Raw genomic sequence first — 12584 nt, forward strand, 5'->3', positions numbered from 1 at the left:
GTGTGAGGGGTGCTGAGGCCGAGTCTAGGACCTGGCCTCTCCCTGCCCCGCCTCCGTCCATTGTTTTACCTTGGACACGTCCGTCTCCCCATCTAGGCCTCTATCCCTGCTTGTAAAATGAAAGTTCTACTGTAAAAGTCCCTTCCAGGGTCTACCGAGAAAGCCTTCTCTCTGTAACTCTGTGTAGACGTCTGGGAGTCTGTACTGCCACCAGCCACCCAACTCCCAGAGAGCTCAGGGTTCCTGCTCTCTGCTAGCCTTCAAGATGCAGAGATGAGAAAGTGATCCGGGTTTCAGGGCCCTGACCGGTTGAACAAACCTCTCCCTCTCCCCGACATCACTGCAGTATCAGAGGCACCATATAGAATTCCACATATTCCCTGCAGGTTCCCCCGACCTTCTCAGGCCCAAGAGGGAGTGTGCCCAAGTAGGGGCTCATCAACACCTGGAATGCTGATATTTTCAGACCCGCTGGGGAAGGTTCCAGTGGCCCCATAGCCCTGGGCTTGGTGTGTCTACAGCTGCCCCTTGGAGGACCATGGAAGTTTTCGGAATAGTGGGTGTGGGACGGGGATTGGGGTGAGATTAGAGCAGGAATATAAGGCTGACCTGAGTCAGAAAATTGGGGCAGGTGATGCCCTGGTATGAGTCTTCACCACAGGTTAGTAGGGTTGCTAGGACTTTGGTTTTTTTAATTGTTTTTTGTTTATTTGTTTGAGACAGGGTCTTGCTCTGTCGCCCAGGCTGGAGTGCAGTGGCACTATCTCAGCTAATTGCAACCTCTGCCTCCCAGGTTGGAAAGATTCTTGTGCTTCAGCCTCCTGAGTAGCTGGGATTACAAGCATGCGCCACCATGCCCGGCTAATTTTTGTACTTTTAGTAGAGACAAGGTTTCACCATGTTGGCCAGGCCGGTCTCAAACTCCTGGCCTCAAGTGATCTGCCTGCCTTGGTCTCCCAAAGTGCTGGGATTATAGGCGGGAGCCACTGTGCCTGGCCCAGGTTGCTAGGACTTTGAACAGAGGTCCTTGAGACCTAGGGAGGGAGCCCCAGTTGGGGCCAGGGCTTGTTGAGAGTGAGAAATTGCAAGTTTCAGCCATCACACACTCTGTTCTCCTGCGTTTTTTGTTTGTTTGTTTGTTTGTTTGTTTTTTAGATGGAGTCTTGTTGTGTTGCCCAGGCTGGAGTGCAGTGGCGCGATCTTGGCTCACTACAACTTCCACCTCCTGGGTTCAAGCGATTCTCCTGCCTCAGCCTCCCAAGTAGCTGGGATTACAGGTGCCCACCACCACGCCCGGCTAATTTTGTATTTTTAATAGAGACGGGGTTTCTCCATGTTGGTCAGGCTGGTCTTGAATTCCCAACCTCAGGTGATCCGCCCGCCTCGGCCTCCCAAAGTGTTGGAATTACAGGCATGAACCACCACGCCCGGCTTTCTTTTGTTTTCTTCCCACACCTCTACTGCCCAGGTAGTTTTCTATGGCATACTGAAGAGGTGGGGCCTGGAAATGAGGCCATGGGTGGTCCCTGCTTGATATGAACCAAACCCCACTATGGCTAAGACGCCCATCCCAGATAGCCCTGTGTCCTCCCATCTCAGGATCACCCACTAAGTTGGGCATCAAAACCTATTCCCACGCCCACTCCCCACAAGGCATGACAGACCTGTTCTGGCCAGGTCCCTCACAGAGGCCAGGCCTAGACAGAACCCACAGGAAGGGCTAGAGAGGCAGAAGCGCTCACTACACAGGGGAAGACTCTGAACTCAAAAGGGGAGACACAGGGCCAGGCACAGCTGTAATTACGGCTCACGCCTGTAATCCCAGCACTTTGGGAGGCTGAGGCAGGCAGATCACTTGAGGCCAGGAGTTTGAGACCAGTCTGGCCAACATGGTGAGACCCCACCTCTACTGAAAACACAAAAGTTAGCCGGACGTGGTGGCTTACGCCTGTAATCCCAGCCACTTGGGAGACTGAGGCACAAGAATGGCTTGAACCCAGAAGGCAGAGGTTGCAGTGAGCTGAGATTGTGCCGTTGTACTCCATTTGGGCTACAAGAATGAAACTCCATCTCAGAAACAATTAAATAAAAAAGTGGGGAGACAGACTCTGACTTGGGCTCCACCCTTTAGTGAGCTGGGTTCCTACTCTCAGCCTCAGTTTCTTTGGTAAACTAGGGTCAGCCTGTTGCTTTAGTTCTGTCTTTTCCTCACAAAAAGTTCCCTTGTTTTCCATATAAAAACATTATTTACTTATTTATTATTATTTTTTTTTTTGAGATGAAGTCTCACTCTTGTCCCCCAGGCTGGAGTGCAATGGCATGATCTTGGCCCACTGCAACCTTCGCCTCAGGTTCAAGCAATTCTCTTGCCTCAACCTCCCGAGTAGCTGAGATTACAGGTGCCTGCCATCATGCCCAGCTAATTTTTGTATCTTTAGTACAGACGGGGTTTCACCAAGTTGTCCAGGCTGGTCTCGAACTTCTGACCTCACCTGCCTTGGCCTCCTAAAGTGCTGGGATTACAGGCATGAGCTGCCGCATCTGGCCTATTTATATTTTTTAGAGACAGTGTTTTGCTCTGTCACTCAGGCTGCAGTGCAGTGGTGCGATGGCTCATTGCAGCCTCGACCTCCTGGACTCAAGGGATCCTCCCACCTCAGCCTCCTGAGTAGCTGGAACTATAGGTGCGTACCACTATGCCTGGCTAATTTTTTATTTTATTTTTTGTAGAGATGGTATCTCGCCATGTTGCTCAGGCAGGTCTCAAACTCCTGAGCTCAAGTGATCCTCCCGCCTCAGCCTCCCAGAGTGCTGGGATTATAGACGTGAGTCCCCATGCCCGGCCTCCCTTGTTATTTTTATCTTTGGACCTGCAGTTTAAAAGATGCCCACCCTGTAAGTGATGGTTGGTTCCTTTCCTCACAAGCAACAGTGCCAGCAGAGTCACGTGCAACCTGATGTTTTGGTTGATTAGGAAAAGCAGATTTTCGGTAAATTTGGGAATTATTGAGGTCCTAAGCTAGGGCCTTAAATAGCTCAGCTGCGTCAGCTCTGAGAAGGAGCTCGGAAACGGAGAGCAGCCTCCTGGCCCGCATCAGCATGGCTGGTTTCTACCCACGAAGGCCCTGTTCCCGTGATGTAGTAAGTCAGGGGGCATCCCACATCCCCTGCCATGGGTCAGTCCCCTCAGCGCGGTAGAGGGGAAGCTCTATGGCTGGTCCATTCAGCAAACCCCACGTCTAGGGAACCAGTCATCAAGAGTCTGGGAGGTACCAGAAAATAAAGCCATTTTATTATGTTTTTTTTATCTGCCATGTGACTGGGAATGGGGAGTGAGTGGATGGGTGTGAATGGCTGACCCTGCTGAAGGCCCTGCGGGGCTCTACTTGGCCTGGACTGTCTCCTCCAGCCTGTCCAAGCGCTTCTGGAGCTCCTGCACCGTGGCCTGGAGCTTCCGCATCTCCTCCTCCAGCCGGGTAACAGCATCCTGGGGACCCGGTGCTGTGTTAGGCCCAGCTCCTCCCTGGCTCCCCTTACCCCAGCATCTGCTGAGCCCCATCCCTAGAGCCCTGGCCTTGGGCCCTTTAGTCACTCAGCTGGTTGCTGCCTAGAGACCTGCAGGCCTATCAGTCTGAAACCTGTGTTCTGAGGCCTCAGGATTACCCACTCCCAGCCCCGCAAAGATTCCCAATGTTGTGAGTTGGAGCTGCCCCAAACGCCAGCCCCACCCCACCCTCCCAGTTTTATTCCCTGGCTCCCTGGCCCTCTCACCGAGCTGGGAGTGCCACTGGCCTCTGGTGCTGCCCTCCTGCGCCCGGTGTCGAGGCCCCGGTTGACCCTCAGCTCCCGGCTCTTTGGGGGTACGTAGCCATCCTTGAGGGAGATGAGGAGGGGCCCAGCATCCCGACCCCCCAGCCACTCCTCAGCCGTGAGGGCAGGGTCGGGCCCTGCGGTGGGTGGGTACAGGTCCTCCTGGAACAGGTCCGACTGTAGGCAAGGCCAGGGCTAGTGAGGAAAGCGCTTATGCCAGGACACCCCCCTGCAAGACCGCGAAGTCGGTGCGCAGCCCGAAGCCCGGGGTGGGGCGGGGGAGCATCACCTTTCGAGGCACTGTCATGGCAATGGGCTCACACCTTCGCTCGTGCAGCTTGTAGAATCTGTGGGAAGGGGAAGGTAAGCAGGGCCCACAGCCTGGTTGGGCGGGCTTGGGACTGCCCAAGGAGCATGCTGCAGTCAGGGTCGGGAGTCAGTCACCTGGCAATCTCACACTTGTTCACCTCCAGGCCACGTTTGGGCATGTAGCCCATGCCCCGCTGGGACTCCTTGGAACTGAACATGGAGAGATAGTGCAGGAACGGGGCCTCAGAAGTGATCTCAAAGTACCGGATCGAGCTGTCACCCTGTAGGTGGCAGGTGCGGAGGGAGGGTCAATACCAGCAGATGCCCACTGCTCTGGCCCTCTCCAGACCCATCCTGCCCATCTCCCACCCCCACCCCGTCTGATGAGGCCACCTTGCCACAGAGGTAGACAATGTTGGTGTCAGGGTCGAAGAAGGGCAGCAGGACACCGCTGCTGGTGTCCAGCTCCTGCAGGGACAGCGGCTCCTCCAGGTGTTTCTGTAGACACAGGTGAGAGGTAACATCCCAGGCCCTGGGATGGTGGTCTTCCCTGGGCAGTGACCTGTGAGGGCCCTCCTGACCAACCAGTGGGAACACCCATCTCATGCCTGGGTAAACTGAGGCCCATGGCCATCCTGCCAGGCAAGTGGCAGAGCAGGGACGAAACTTCCAGTCTGGTTCCCAGCCCGGGGACCCTCGGCTTCCTGCCCCGGCACTCACTGTGTCCCACAGCGCCACCTGCCGCTCACTCATGCGGCTGAAGCCCGTGGTCAGGATCTTCCCCTCTGACACGAACACCGCACGCACGGGCCGGGTCCCCTCATGGGGACGGTCCTTCTCCTGCAAGGAAAGGGAGGTGTTAAGTCAGGCACCCATACACACCCTACGGGGCCAGTCCCACGTGGAGGTGAGGGAGGGCAGCATCCAAGAGCCTGGTTGATGGTGGATAAGAAGGATAAAGTCTGTAGGGTCAAGGGTCAGGGTGGATGGCGACTCACAGCTACGACGGTGCATTTGCGGGGCTCAATGATGCGCACGCGCTTGTCGCGGCAGGAGGTACAAATGAGGCCTCCGTCTCGGCTCCAGTCCACACTGTAGATCGTGTCTGGGTGCACCTCTGGGCCCAGCGTCAGCACGGCTGCCCCAGTGCCCACGTCCCACACCATGATCACGTTGTCACAACCTGCACATTCCCCACAGTGTCAGAAGCCATGAGCCTCCTGCCCTCATCCACTGCAGGCCACCAGCCACCCCCAGGCCCCTCCTCCCGCAGCACCTGCACTGAGCAGCACGTTCTGGGCTGTGGGGTGCCAGGCCACAATGCCCACACGCTTGGTGTGGCCCTCCAGGGTGACGACAGGCTCCCGCAGGGGCAGCACCAGGCCCCCATCCGGGATCTCCCACACCTGCAGAGAAGGAGCCAGTAAGTCTTCAGGACTCCAAATGTCAGATCCCATCCTAGAGCCCCTCTCCCAGCCTATGGGTCCCCACCACCACTCACCATGACTGTGCAGTCCTCGGAGCCACTGGCAATGACGTTGTCATTGTGCGGGCACCAGGCGATGTCTAGCACAGGGGCTGTGTGGCCACAGACCGTGGGCGCATTCTTGTCCACACGTCCAGTCTAAAGGCACAGCAGGGCCTTGGATGGAGGTGCTTTTGCCCCCCAAACCCAATCCAACCTCCCCACACCTCCTTCAGAGAGGCCCAGAGAGGAAAGAAAGCTGTGGGGTCCCTGGGGGCTGGACCAGGGCCTGGGGTGGGGGGGTTCTTCTTCTCTTGTTCCAGTCCCCAAATGGCAAACCCCAGGAGGGCTGGCCACGCATAGCAGAGGATGGGGCCCGTGCGAAACCCTGGTGGAGTTCCCGCCCGTCTCTGTCTCAGTCTGTCTCTGCCCTTAGGGTTGGCACCCCCACCCCAGCTTTCCCGAGTGAGGCTTCCATGGGCACAACTGGCCCTGGAGTCAGGACAGGTGTATGAGGGCTGGGGGGGTAGGGGCGGCTCCCCAGAGAGTGAGTGTGAGGGGTGGGGCTGCAGACGTGGGTCCTCCCAAAAGGAGAGGGGTCGGGGAGCCTGTCATAACTGGCCCCAGGCAGAAGCAGAGGTTTGGAAATGGCTTCTTCCGGGGACAGCTGCTTCAGCAGGGCTTCCTGTGTGACAGCCGTGCGGGGTGCGGGCCCATCTCTCAGCCCCACAACCACTTCCTCTTCTCTTTGCTTCCATCGGCCCTTTTAAGGTAACAACTTGGGGCCCATCTCCCCTTCCTGTCTTACCCCTCAAAGAGCACAGGAGTGTGCTGGGGGTGTGGGGCAGCAGATGGCCAGCGGAGAGGGCAGCAGGCTCCAGGGGAGGGCAGGGCTGGGGTCGGGGAGAGTGCCTCTTGCATCATCCCTGCCTGCGAGCTGGGGGCCAGAGTTGCTAGGTCCTAAGACAGGCCCAGAGCCAGAGTCCCCCCCAACCCTGAGAATGCTGCCAGGGCCCCCAGACCCCATCCCAACCCTCTCTGTGTTTCCATGGGGAGAAAGCCCCAGGCTGAGGCTGGGGAGGGCTGGTCATGGGTCTGCAGGACTGTCTGCAGTCGGGGGCCCCCAGACCCCATCACAGCCCTCTCTGTGTTTCCAGCCCCAGGCTGAGGCTCAGAAGGGCTGGTCATGGGCCTGCAGGACTGTCTGTAGTCCTGGTCACTGGTGTGACCCATCTTGTGTTGGCTCCTTCTGAGCATCAGTTTCCACACAGCCACAGCACAGAGGAGCTAGAGGAAGTGTAAGGCTCATGGGGCCCAGCTCAGTTTTCCAGATGGCAACACAGGCCCTGGAAGGCCTGATGACAGTCACCTAATCAGGACCTCCACAGAGCCATGGGTCGGGTGGAGGAGCTGCTACCCCCAGGGCCCCAGGGGCTCACCTTGCCCAGGGGCAGCACCAGGAAGGCCCCTCCCCCACTGGCCTCACAGATCAGGGCCACAAACTTAGGGTTGACAGCACAGAAGCCACTGTCCCAGGTGGTCTGTGAGACGCGCACATCTTCATAGCACTGGTCGGCCTTGGCCGGCTGTCCAAACACGTGGCGGAACTTGCTGGAGCGGACCACCTGCCGGCTCATTCTAGGGGCACACAGGATAAGAGCATTTCTCCCTTCGGGTCAACTCTGATCTTCCAGTGGTCCCCACCTCCCCCAGGACACCCCTCAGTCTGGCTTTTGAGGTCCCAGCATCATCTCCAGGGGCTCCCTATCCTTTCCTCTGTGGCTTATGCCCGCTCGCCTTCCCTGGCCTCTCCTTCCATCTAACCTGCAAGCCCCCTTCTCCCTGGCCCCAGGCCACTCTGAGTCACACTCTCAATCTGTACCCTCAGCCTCTGCAACAGAGCCTGGCGTGGTGTTGCCCCCACTGCATGTTTGTTGACTGACTGGCTGATGGATGCAGAGCCCGTCCTTCCTAATGGTTCAGACTCAGGCGTCATCAGCCCAGATGGCTCTGAGGGTGGGTTCTCTCTTAGTTACAGTGTCCAGAGCCCACCTCCCTCACACCCACACAGCGCTTCCTAAAGGCAGGGACAGGGGCTGGCCTCCTTCCCCTGCCGGTGCGGGGCTGGACACAGGAGGAAGTGGCGTGGGGGCTGCCCGAGGGGAGTGAGGTGGCAGGATGGCTTCCCCAGCAGGTCTCTGGCTCAGGTCCCAGTATCTTCTCCTCCCCATACCTCTGCCTCTTGCCTTCGCTCAGAAAAGCAGGTGCCCTTAAGAGCCATCTCCACCCCCATGTGAAATGCACACAGGAAGGGAGAAGCCACTCCAACTGCTCTGATGTCCAGCTAGGATGGTTTCCCCCAGTGTCTGGTGGGGAGCAAGGAACTCCAGGGACGACCTTGTGCCACCGCATCACCCTCCTGCTCAGGGAAGGGGCCTGTGCTACCGCTGAGAGGGTACCGTGCCCAGAGCCTCTGCCCCTAGCCTCAGCCTCGCCTACTCACTGGGGGCGCCAACACCCCTGGCCACCCCAGGACTCCCAAAGAGGCTGCTAGGTCGGCCTGCCCAAAGATCGGTGAGGAGCGTACGTGAAGAGCCCCCGTCTTGAGGAGCAGCCAGGGTCTGGAGAGAGAGGAGCCCCGGACCAGAGGTGGGGGACAGGAAGCCATCGCCCCACCCTGCCTCCTCCCCCGCCGCAGGTACCAGGCCCGGAAACCACGGAAAGGGGAACTTGGTCTTTTCTTGTTTTGCTCTCAACCCCTTCCTGTCTCCAAGCCCAGGGCAGCTGCCCCACTCACCCCACCCTGTCCCCGTCCCCACCCTCCCCGAGACTTAATTCCGGGGGGAGTCGGGCCCTCGACACTGTGCTAACCCCCGGCCGCCCACCTCCATCTTGGCCGCGGTGGTCCCTCGCCCTCGCCTCCGCAGAGCGCTCTGGGGCCCCGGCGGCCCCCACTCCAGGCAGCGTCCCCCCACGGGCTGCTGCGCCCGCTCCCTGGCCCCGGCGCTGGCTGGGTCGCGGTGACAGCCGCGCGCCCCCGCAACCCGCGGCTCCCACACGCGCGCCGCCCCACAGGTGGCCCTCGCCCCGGTCCACCCGCGCCTCCTGGGCCCAGCCTCACCTGCTGCAGAGAGAGGACAGTGACCCCCCAAAAGCCGGAGGTGGAGGAGGAGGAGGAAGAGGAGGAAGGAGCTGGAGGAGCCGGGGACTCGCCCGCTGAGGATGCTCTTGTCAAGACAATGAATGAGAAGCAGCCGTGCGCCCGCCTCCAGGGTGGCCGCGCCCCTTGGGGCGGAGCTCTTCCAGGCCCGCCCTGCGCTCCCGGGCCCCTGCTGCGGCCGCCTCCCTCCCCTGCCTCAGCCCGCGCCCCACGTTGGTTCCTAACCATAGCGCAGGCTGCCAGCCCGGCTCCGGGAAGCGAATCTGCACTTCTTTTTAAAATGTCAAAAGGCAAAAACACCCCGTTGCTTCTTTTCTCCCTGCGTCCGCCCCTAGCCTCCTCTCCAGCCTTTCCCTGGCAGGCACGAAAGCGCTCCAGGCCCGCCCGCCAGGCCTCGGTGTCCGCCCCGGCCCGGCGACGCCGCCCCCTCCTCCCGACCCCGCAGACGCGAGCGCGGGGAGCGCGGGGGTCGCGGGGGGCACGGGAGAGGAGGAGCCCCGAGCGCGCTCCCGGACCCAAGGGACCTGGCTCTTGCCTGGCTCCGAGATCTACACATGGGTGGCCCCGGGAGTCGCTTCTCCTCCCTGGTCTCCTGTCTTCATCGGGAACACCCCTGCCCTCCTGCTGAAATAATTCGGCATCACGGGCACCTACTTCGTGCCAGGGGCTACAGGGTCGAGCGAGGCAGGCGAGCCAGGCAGGCTCCCGCCCGTGAAGAGCCCAGCCTGGGGGAAGGAGGAGGAGCCCACGGCCGCTCCAAGCCCGGCTTTGGCGAAGGCTCGAGGGCAAGGAGGAGTAGTTCCCACCCTTAGATTCAGAGAGGTTTCTGGAGACAGCAACAGCGGGCAGGAAAGGCCTGCTCTAGAGTCAGACTATGTCATGAGTGCGACCGCAGCCTGTCACCTGCTGAGTGACATGTGGCCGCTACTTAGCCTTTCTCAGCCTCGGTTTCTCCCTCTGTAACAGTCATACCTGCCACGTAAGAGGTATGGGTATGATTACCTAAAATAACCCAAGAAAGTCAGTAAGGACCTCATCTAGAAAGTGGCGAGGGCTTAATAAACGTTAGCTCTCGGCCATGCGTGGTGACTCACGCCTGTAATCCTAGCACTTTGGGAGGCCAAGGCTGGCGGATCACCTGAGGTCAGGAGTTTGAGACCAGCCTGGCCAACATGGTAAAACCACATCTCCACTAAAAATACAAAAATTAGCGTGGTGTAGTGATGCATACCTGTAATCCCAGCTACTCAGGAAGCTAAGGCATGAGAATAGCTTGAACCCAGGAGGCAGAGGCTGCAGTGAGCCAAGACTGAGCCACTGCATCACCCAGTCTTCCCTGGGTGAAAGAGCAAGACTCTGTCTCATTAAAAAAAAAAAAAAAAAAAAAAAAAAAAAAAAAAAAAAAAAAAAAAGTTAGCTCTTGTCATTCTTGTTTACAAAGTATCTGGGCTGGGCCCAAAAGGATGAGGAAGAGCCAACAGGCAAGGCTAGAGGGGTGACCTGTAGGCTGAGGGACAGCCCTGTCATGTGGAGAGGTTCAAGGAACAGCAAGGGACGGGTTCAAGTCCCACCTCTGCCACTGACTGGCTGTGTGATCTTGGGCAAGAGGGCTGATCTCTCTGAACCTCGTTTTCTCATTGGTAAATGGGGAATTAATAAGATTTGTCCTGCCCACCTCACAAAGTTATGAGGCTCTGGCCAGGCACGGTGGCTCACGCCTATAATCCCGGCATTTTGGGAGACCAAGGTGCGCAGATCACGAGGTCAGGAGATCGAGACCATCCTGGCTAACATGGTGAAACCCTGTCTCTACTAAAAATACAAAAAATGAGCTGAGTGTGGTGGCGGGAGCCTGTAGCCCCAGCTACTCTGGAGGCTGAGGCTGGAAAATGGCGTGAACCCGGAAGGCGGAGCTTGCAGTGAGCCGAGATCGCAGCACTGCACTCCAGCCTGGGCGACAGAGCGAGACTCCATTTCAAAAAAAAAAAAAATTAGCTGGGTGTGGTGGTGGGCGCCTGTAGTTCCAGCTACTCAGGAGGCTGAAGCAGAAGAATCGCCTTAACCCAGGAGGCAGAGGTTGCAGTGAGCTAAGATGGCACCACTGCACTCCAGCCTGGGCAACAGAGTAAGACTCCATCTCAACAACAACAAAAAAGTTACTAAACTCAAACGAGACAATAAATCTGTAAATGTTCTATAGATTATGCAATTGTAAAAACCTTAGGGTTGTACTGTACTCAAAGGCCTGCAACTGGATGGGACTAGACCAAGGTGATGTGGGTACTCTGATGTGCAGTCGCCAACAGAAGTGACAGGAATAATAACTGGCATTTATTGAGTGCCTACTGTGTGCTGTGCACTGTTCTAGAGACTATACTATGTTCATGTAATCCTCATAGCACCCCTGGGTAGCAAATACTATCTGAATTTTACAGATGCAGAAACTGAAGCACACGCTGACTTCAGCTCGGGAGGGCCTCATGTCCACACACAGAACAAGTGCATTGGTGAAGGACTTGGAAACCAGGTCCCTGAAGGTGGTGAGCCTGACGGCCCTGGAGAGGGCAAGGTGCAGGCAGACAGTGCTGCTTCCAGAGGCCAAGCAGGCCGCAGCATGGGAAGGGGTGAGCAGGCTTGGGGCTGCCACAAAGGACAGGAGCAAGGCCGGTGGGTGGAGGTTCTGGGAAGCAGATGTCCATGCAGCATAAGAATTAGTTACAGCAGTGAGTGGGGAAGGCCCTGGCAAGGCTCTCCATGTTTGAGAGGGGGCCAGCCTTCTGAAAGGGTTTCCTTATAAGGGGTGTCAGAGGGCATTTGCCCAGGAGCAGTGAAAGTTACTTGAGCCTAGGAGTTTGAGACCAGTGTGGGCAACATAGCAAGACCCCATCTCTAAAAAAAAAAAAAAAAATTGAAATTAGCCAGCTGTGGTGGCATGCGCCTGTGTTCTCAGCTGCTTAGGAGGCTGAAGTGGGAGGATTGCTTGAGCCCAGGAATTCCAGACTAAACAGTGAGCTGTGATTGTACCACTGCACTCCAGCCTGGGTGAGAGGGAGACCCAGTTTCAATTAAAAGAAAAAAAAAGGGGGACCTTTGCCTCTGTTGTTCCTGCTGGTCTAACCTCTTACCATTGCCTCTTTTTTTTTTTTTTTGAGACAGGGTCTCGCTCTGTTGCTCAGGCTGGGGTGCAATGGCACGATCACAGCTCACTGCAGCCTCAGCCTCCCAGGCTCAAGCGATCCTCCCATCCATCCTCAGAGCCTCCCGAGTACCCGGGACCAGAGACACATGCCCACCACACCTAGCTAATTTTTTAAATTTTTGGTAGAGATAGGATCTCACTATGTGGCCTAGGTGGGTCTCGACCTCCTGGGCTCAAGCAGTCCTCCTGCCTCAGCCTCCCAAAGTGCTGCAATTACAGGCATGAGCCACTGTGACTGGCCCCGTTGCCTCTTTATTGGATTTTCTTTTGGGGAACCAACCCTTCCTTACAGGCAGTCCATGAGGTTCAGGAAGGGACCTGGCATAGTCACATGACCTGTGCTTCCCAGCCAAAGCAACTGTATTCATTGGTTCACTTGATTCAACTTGTGCCCAAGACTCATCTCGGAGCTGCTGTGAAAAAGATGTCCTCTTTCCACTGGGGGTTAGGAAGCTGATAGGATGTATGCCCAGCACTGCTGGTGACATCTTATTGGCATGCAGGAAAAGCTGGTCAGAGCAAGGCACGGTGGCTCACACCTGTAATCCCAGCACTTTGGGAGGCCGAGGGGGAGCAGATCACCTGAGGCCAGGAGTTTGAGAACAGCCTGGCCAACATGGCAAAACCTGTCTCCACTAAAA

At 57.4% G+C, this 12584-nt stretch overlaps 1 protein-coding gene and 1 long non-coding RNA gene across 2 annotated transcripts; one reads left to right on the forward strand and one right to left on the reverse strand.

Annotated features, from left to right (window-relative positions):
* Window positions 1–3270: 3270 nt before the first annotated feature.
* On the reverse strand, window positions 3271–8825 carry CORO1A (coronin 1A). The gene is made up of 11 exons (XM_005591630.4): window positions 8706–8825; window positions 7024–7222; window positions 5621–5743; window positions 5396–5525; window positions 5118–5302; window positions 4840–4959; window positions 4513–4617; window positions 4255–4400; window positions 4100–4157; window positions 3772–3987; window positions 3271–3487 (listed from the first exon to the last, which is right to left on the reverse strand). The coding sequence occupies exons 2-11, from the start codon at window positions 7219–7221 to the stop codon at window positions 3383–3385; spliced, it is 1386 nt and encodes a 461-aa protein (XP_005591687.3). The 5' UTR covers window position 7222; window positions 8706–8825; the 3' UTR covers window positions 3271–3382.
* On the forward strand, window positions 7644–9041 carry LOC141409255 (uncharacterized). The gene is made up of 2 exons (XR_012428787.1): window positions 7644–8282; window positions 8660–9041. It is a non-coding gene; the product is annotated as an uncharacterized lncRNA (long non-coding RNA).
* The last annotated feature ends 3543 nt before the right edge of the window (window positions 9042–12584 follow it).

Source organism: Macaca fascicularis, chromosome 20, assembly GCF_037993035.2.
Source record: "Macaca fascicularis isolate 582-1 chromosome 20, T2T-MFA8v1.1".
In the NCBI taxonomy this organism is placed as follows: Eukaryota; Metazoa; Chordata; class Mammalia; order Primates; family Cercopithecidae; genus Macaca; species Macaca fascicularis.

Bases quoted from the DNA above. Each gene is read 5' to 3' on its own strand.
- CORO1A (XM_005591630.4), bottom strand. From the start codon at position 7,221: ATGAGCCGGCAGGTGGTCCGCTCCAGCAAGTTCCGCCACGTGTTTGGA. The intron at 5,526-5,620 runs GTGAGTGGTGGT...CCTTCTCTGCAG, and splicing joins CCGAGGACTGCACAGTCATG to GTGTGGGAGATCCCGGATGG. The intron at 5,303-5,395 runs GTGCTGCGGGAG...GGGAATGTGCAG, and splicing joins GAACGTGCTGCTCAGTGCAG to GTTGTGACAACGTGATCATG.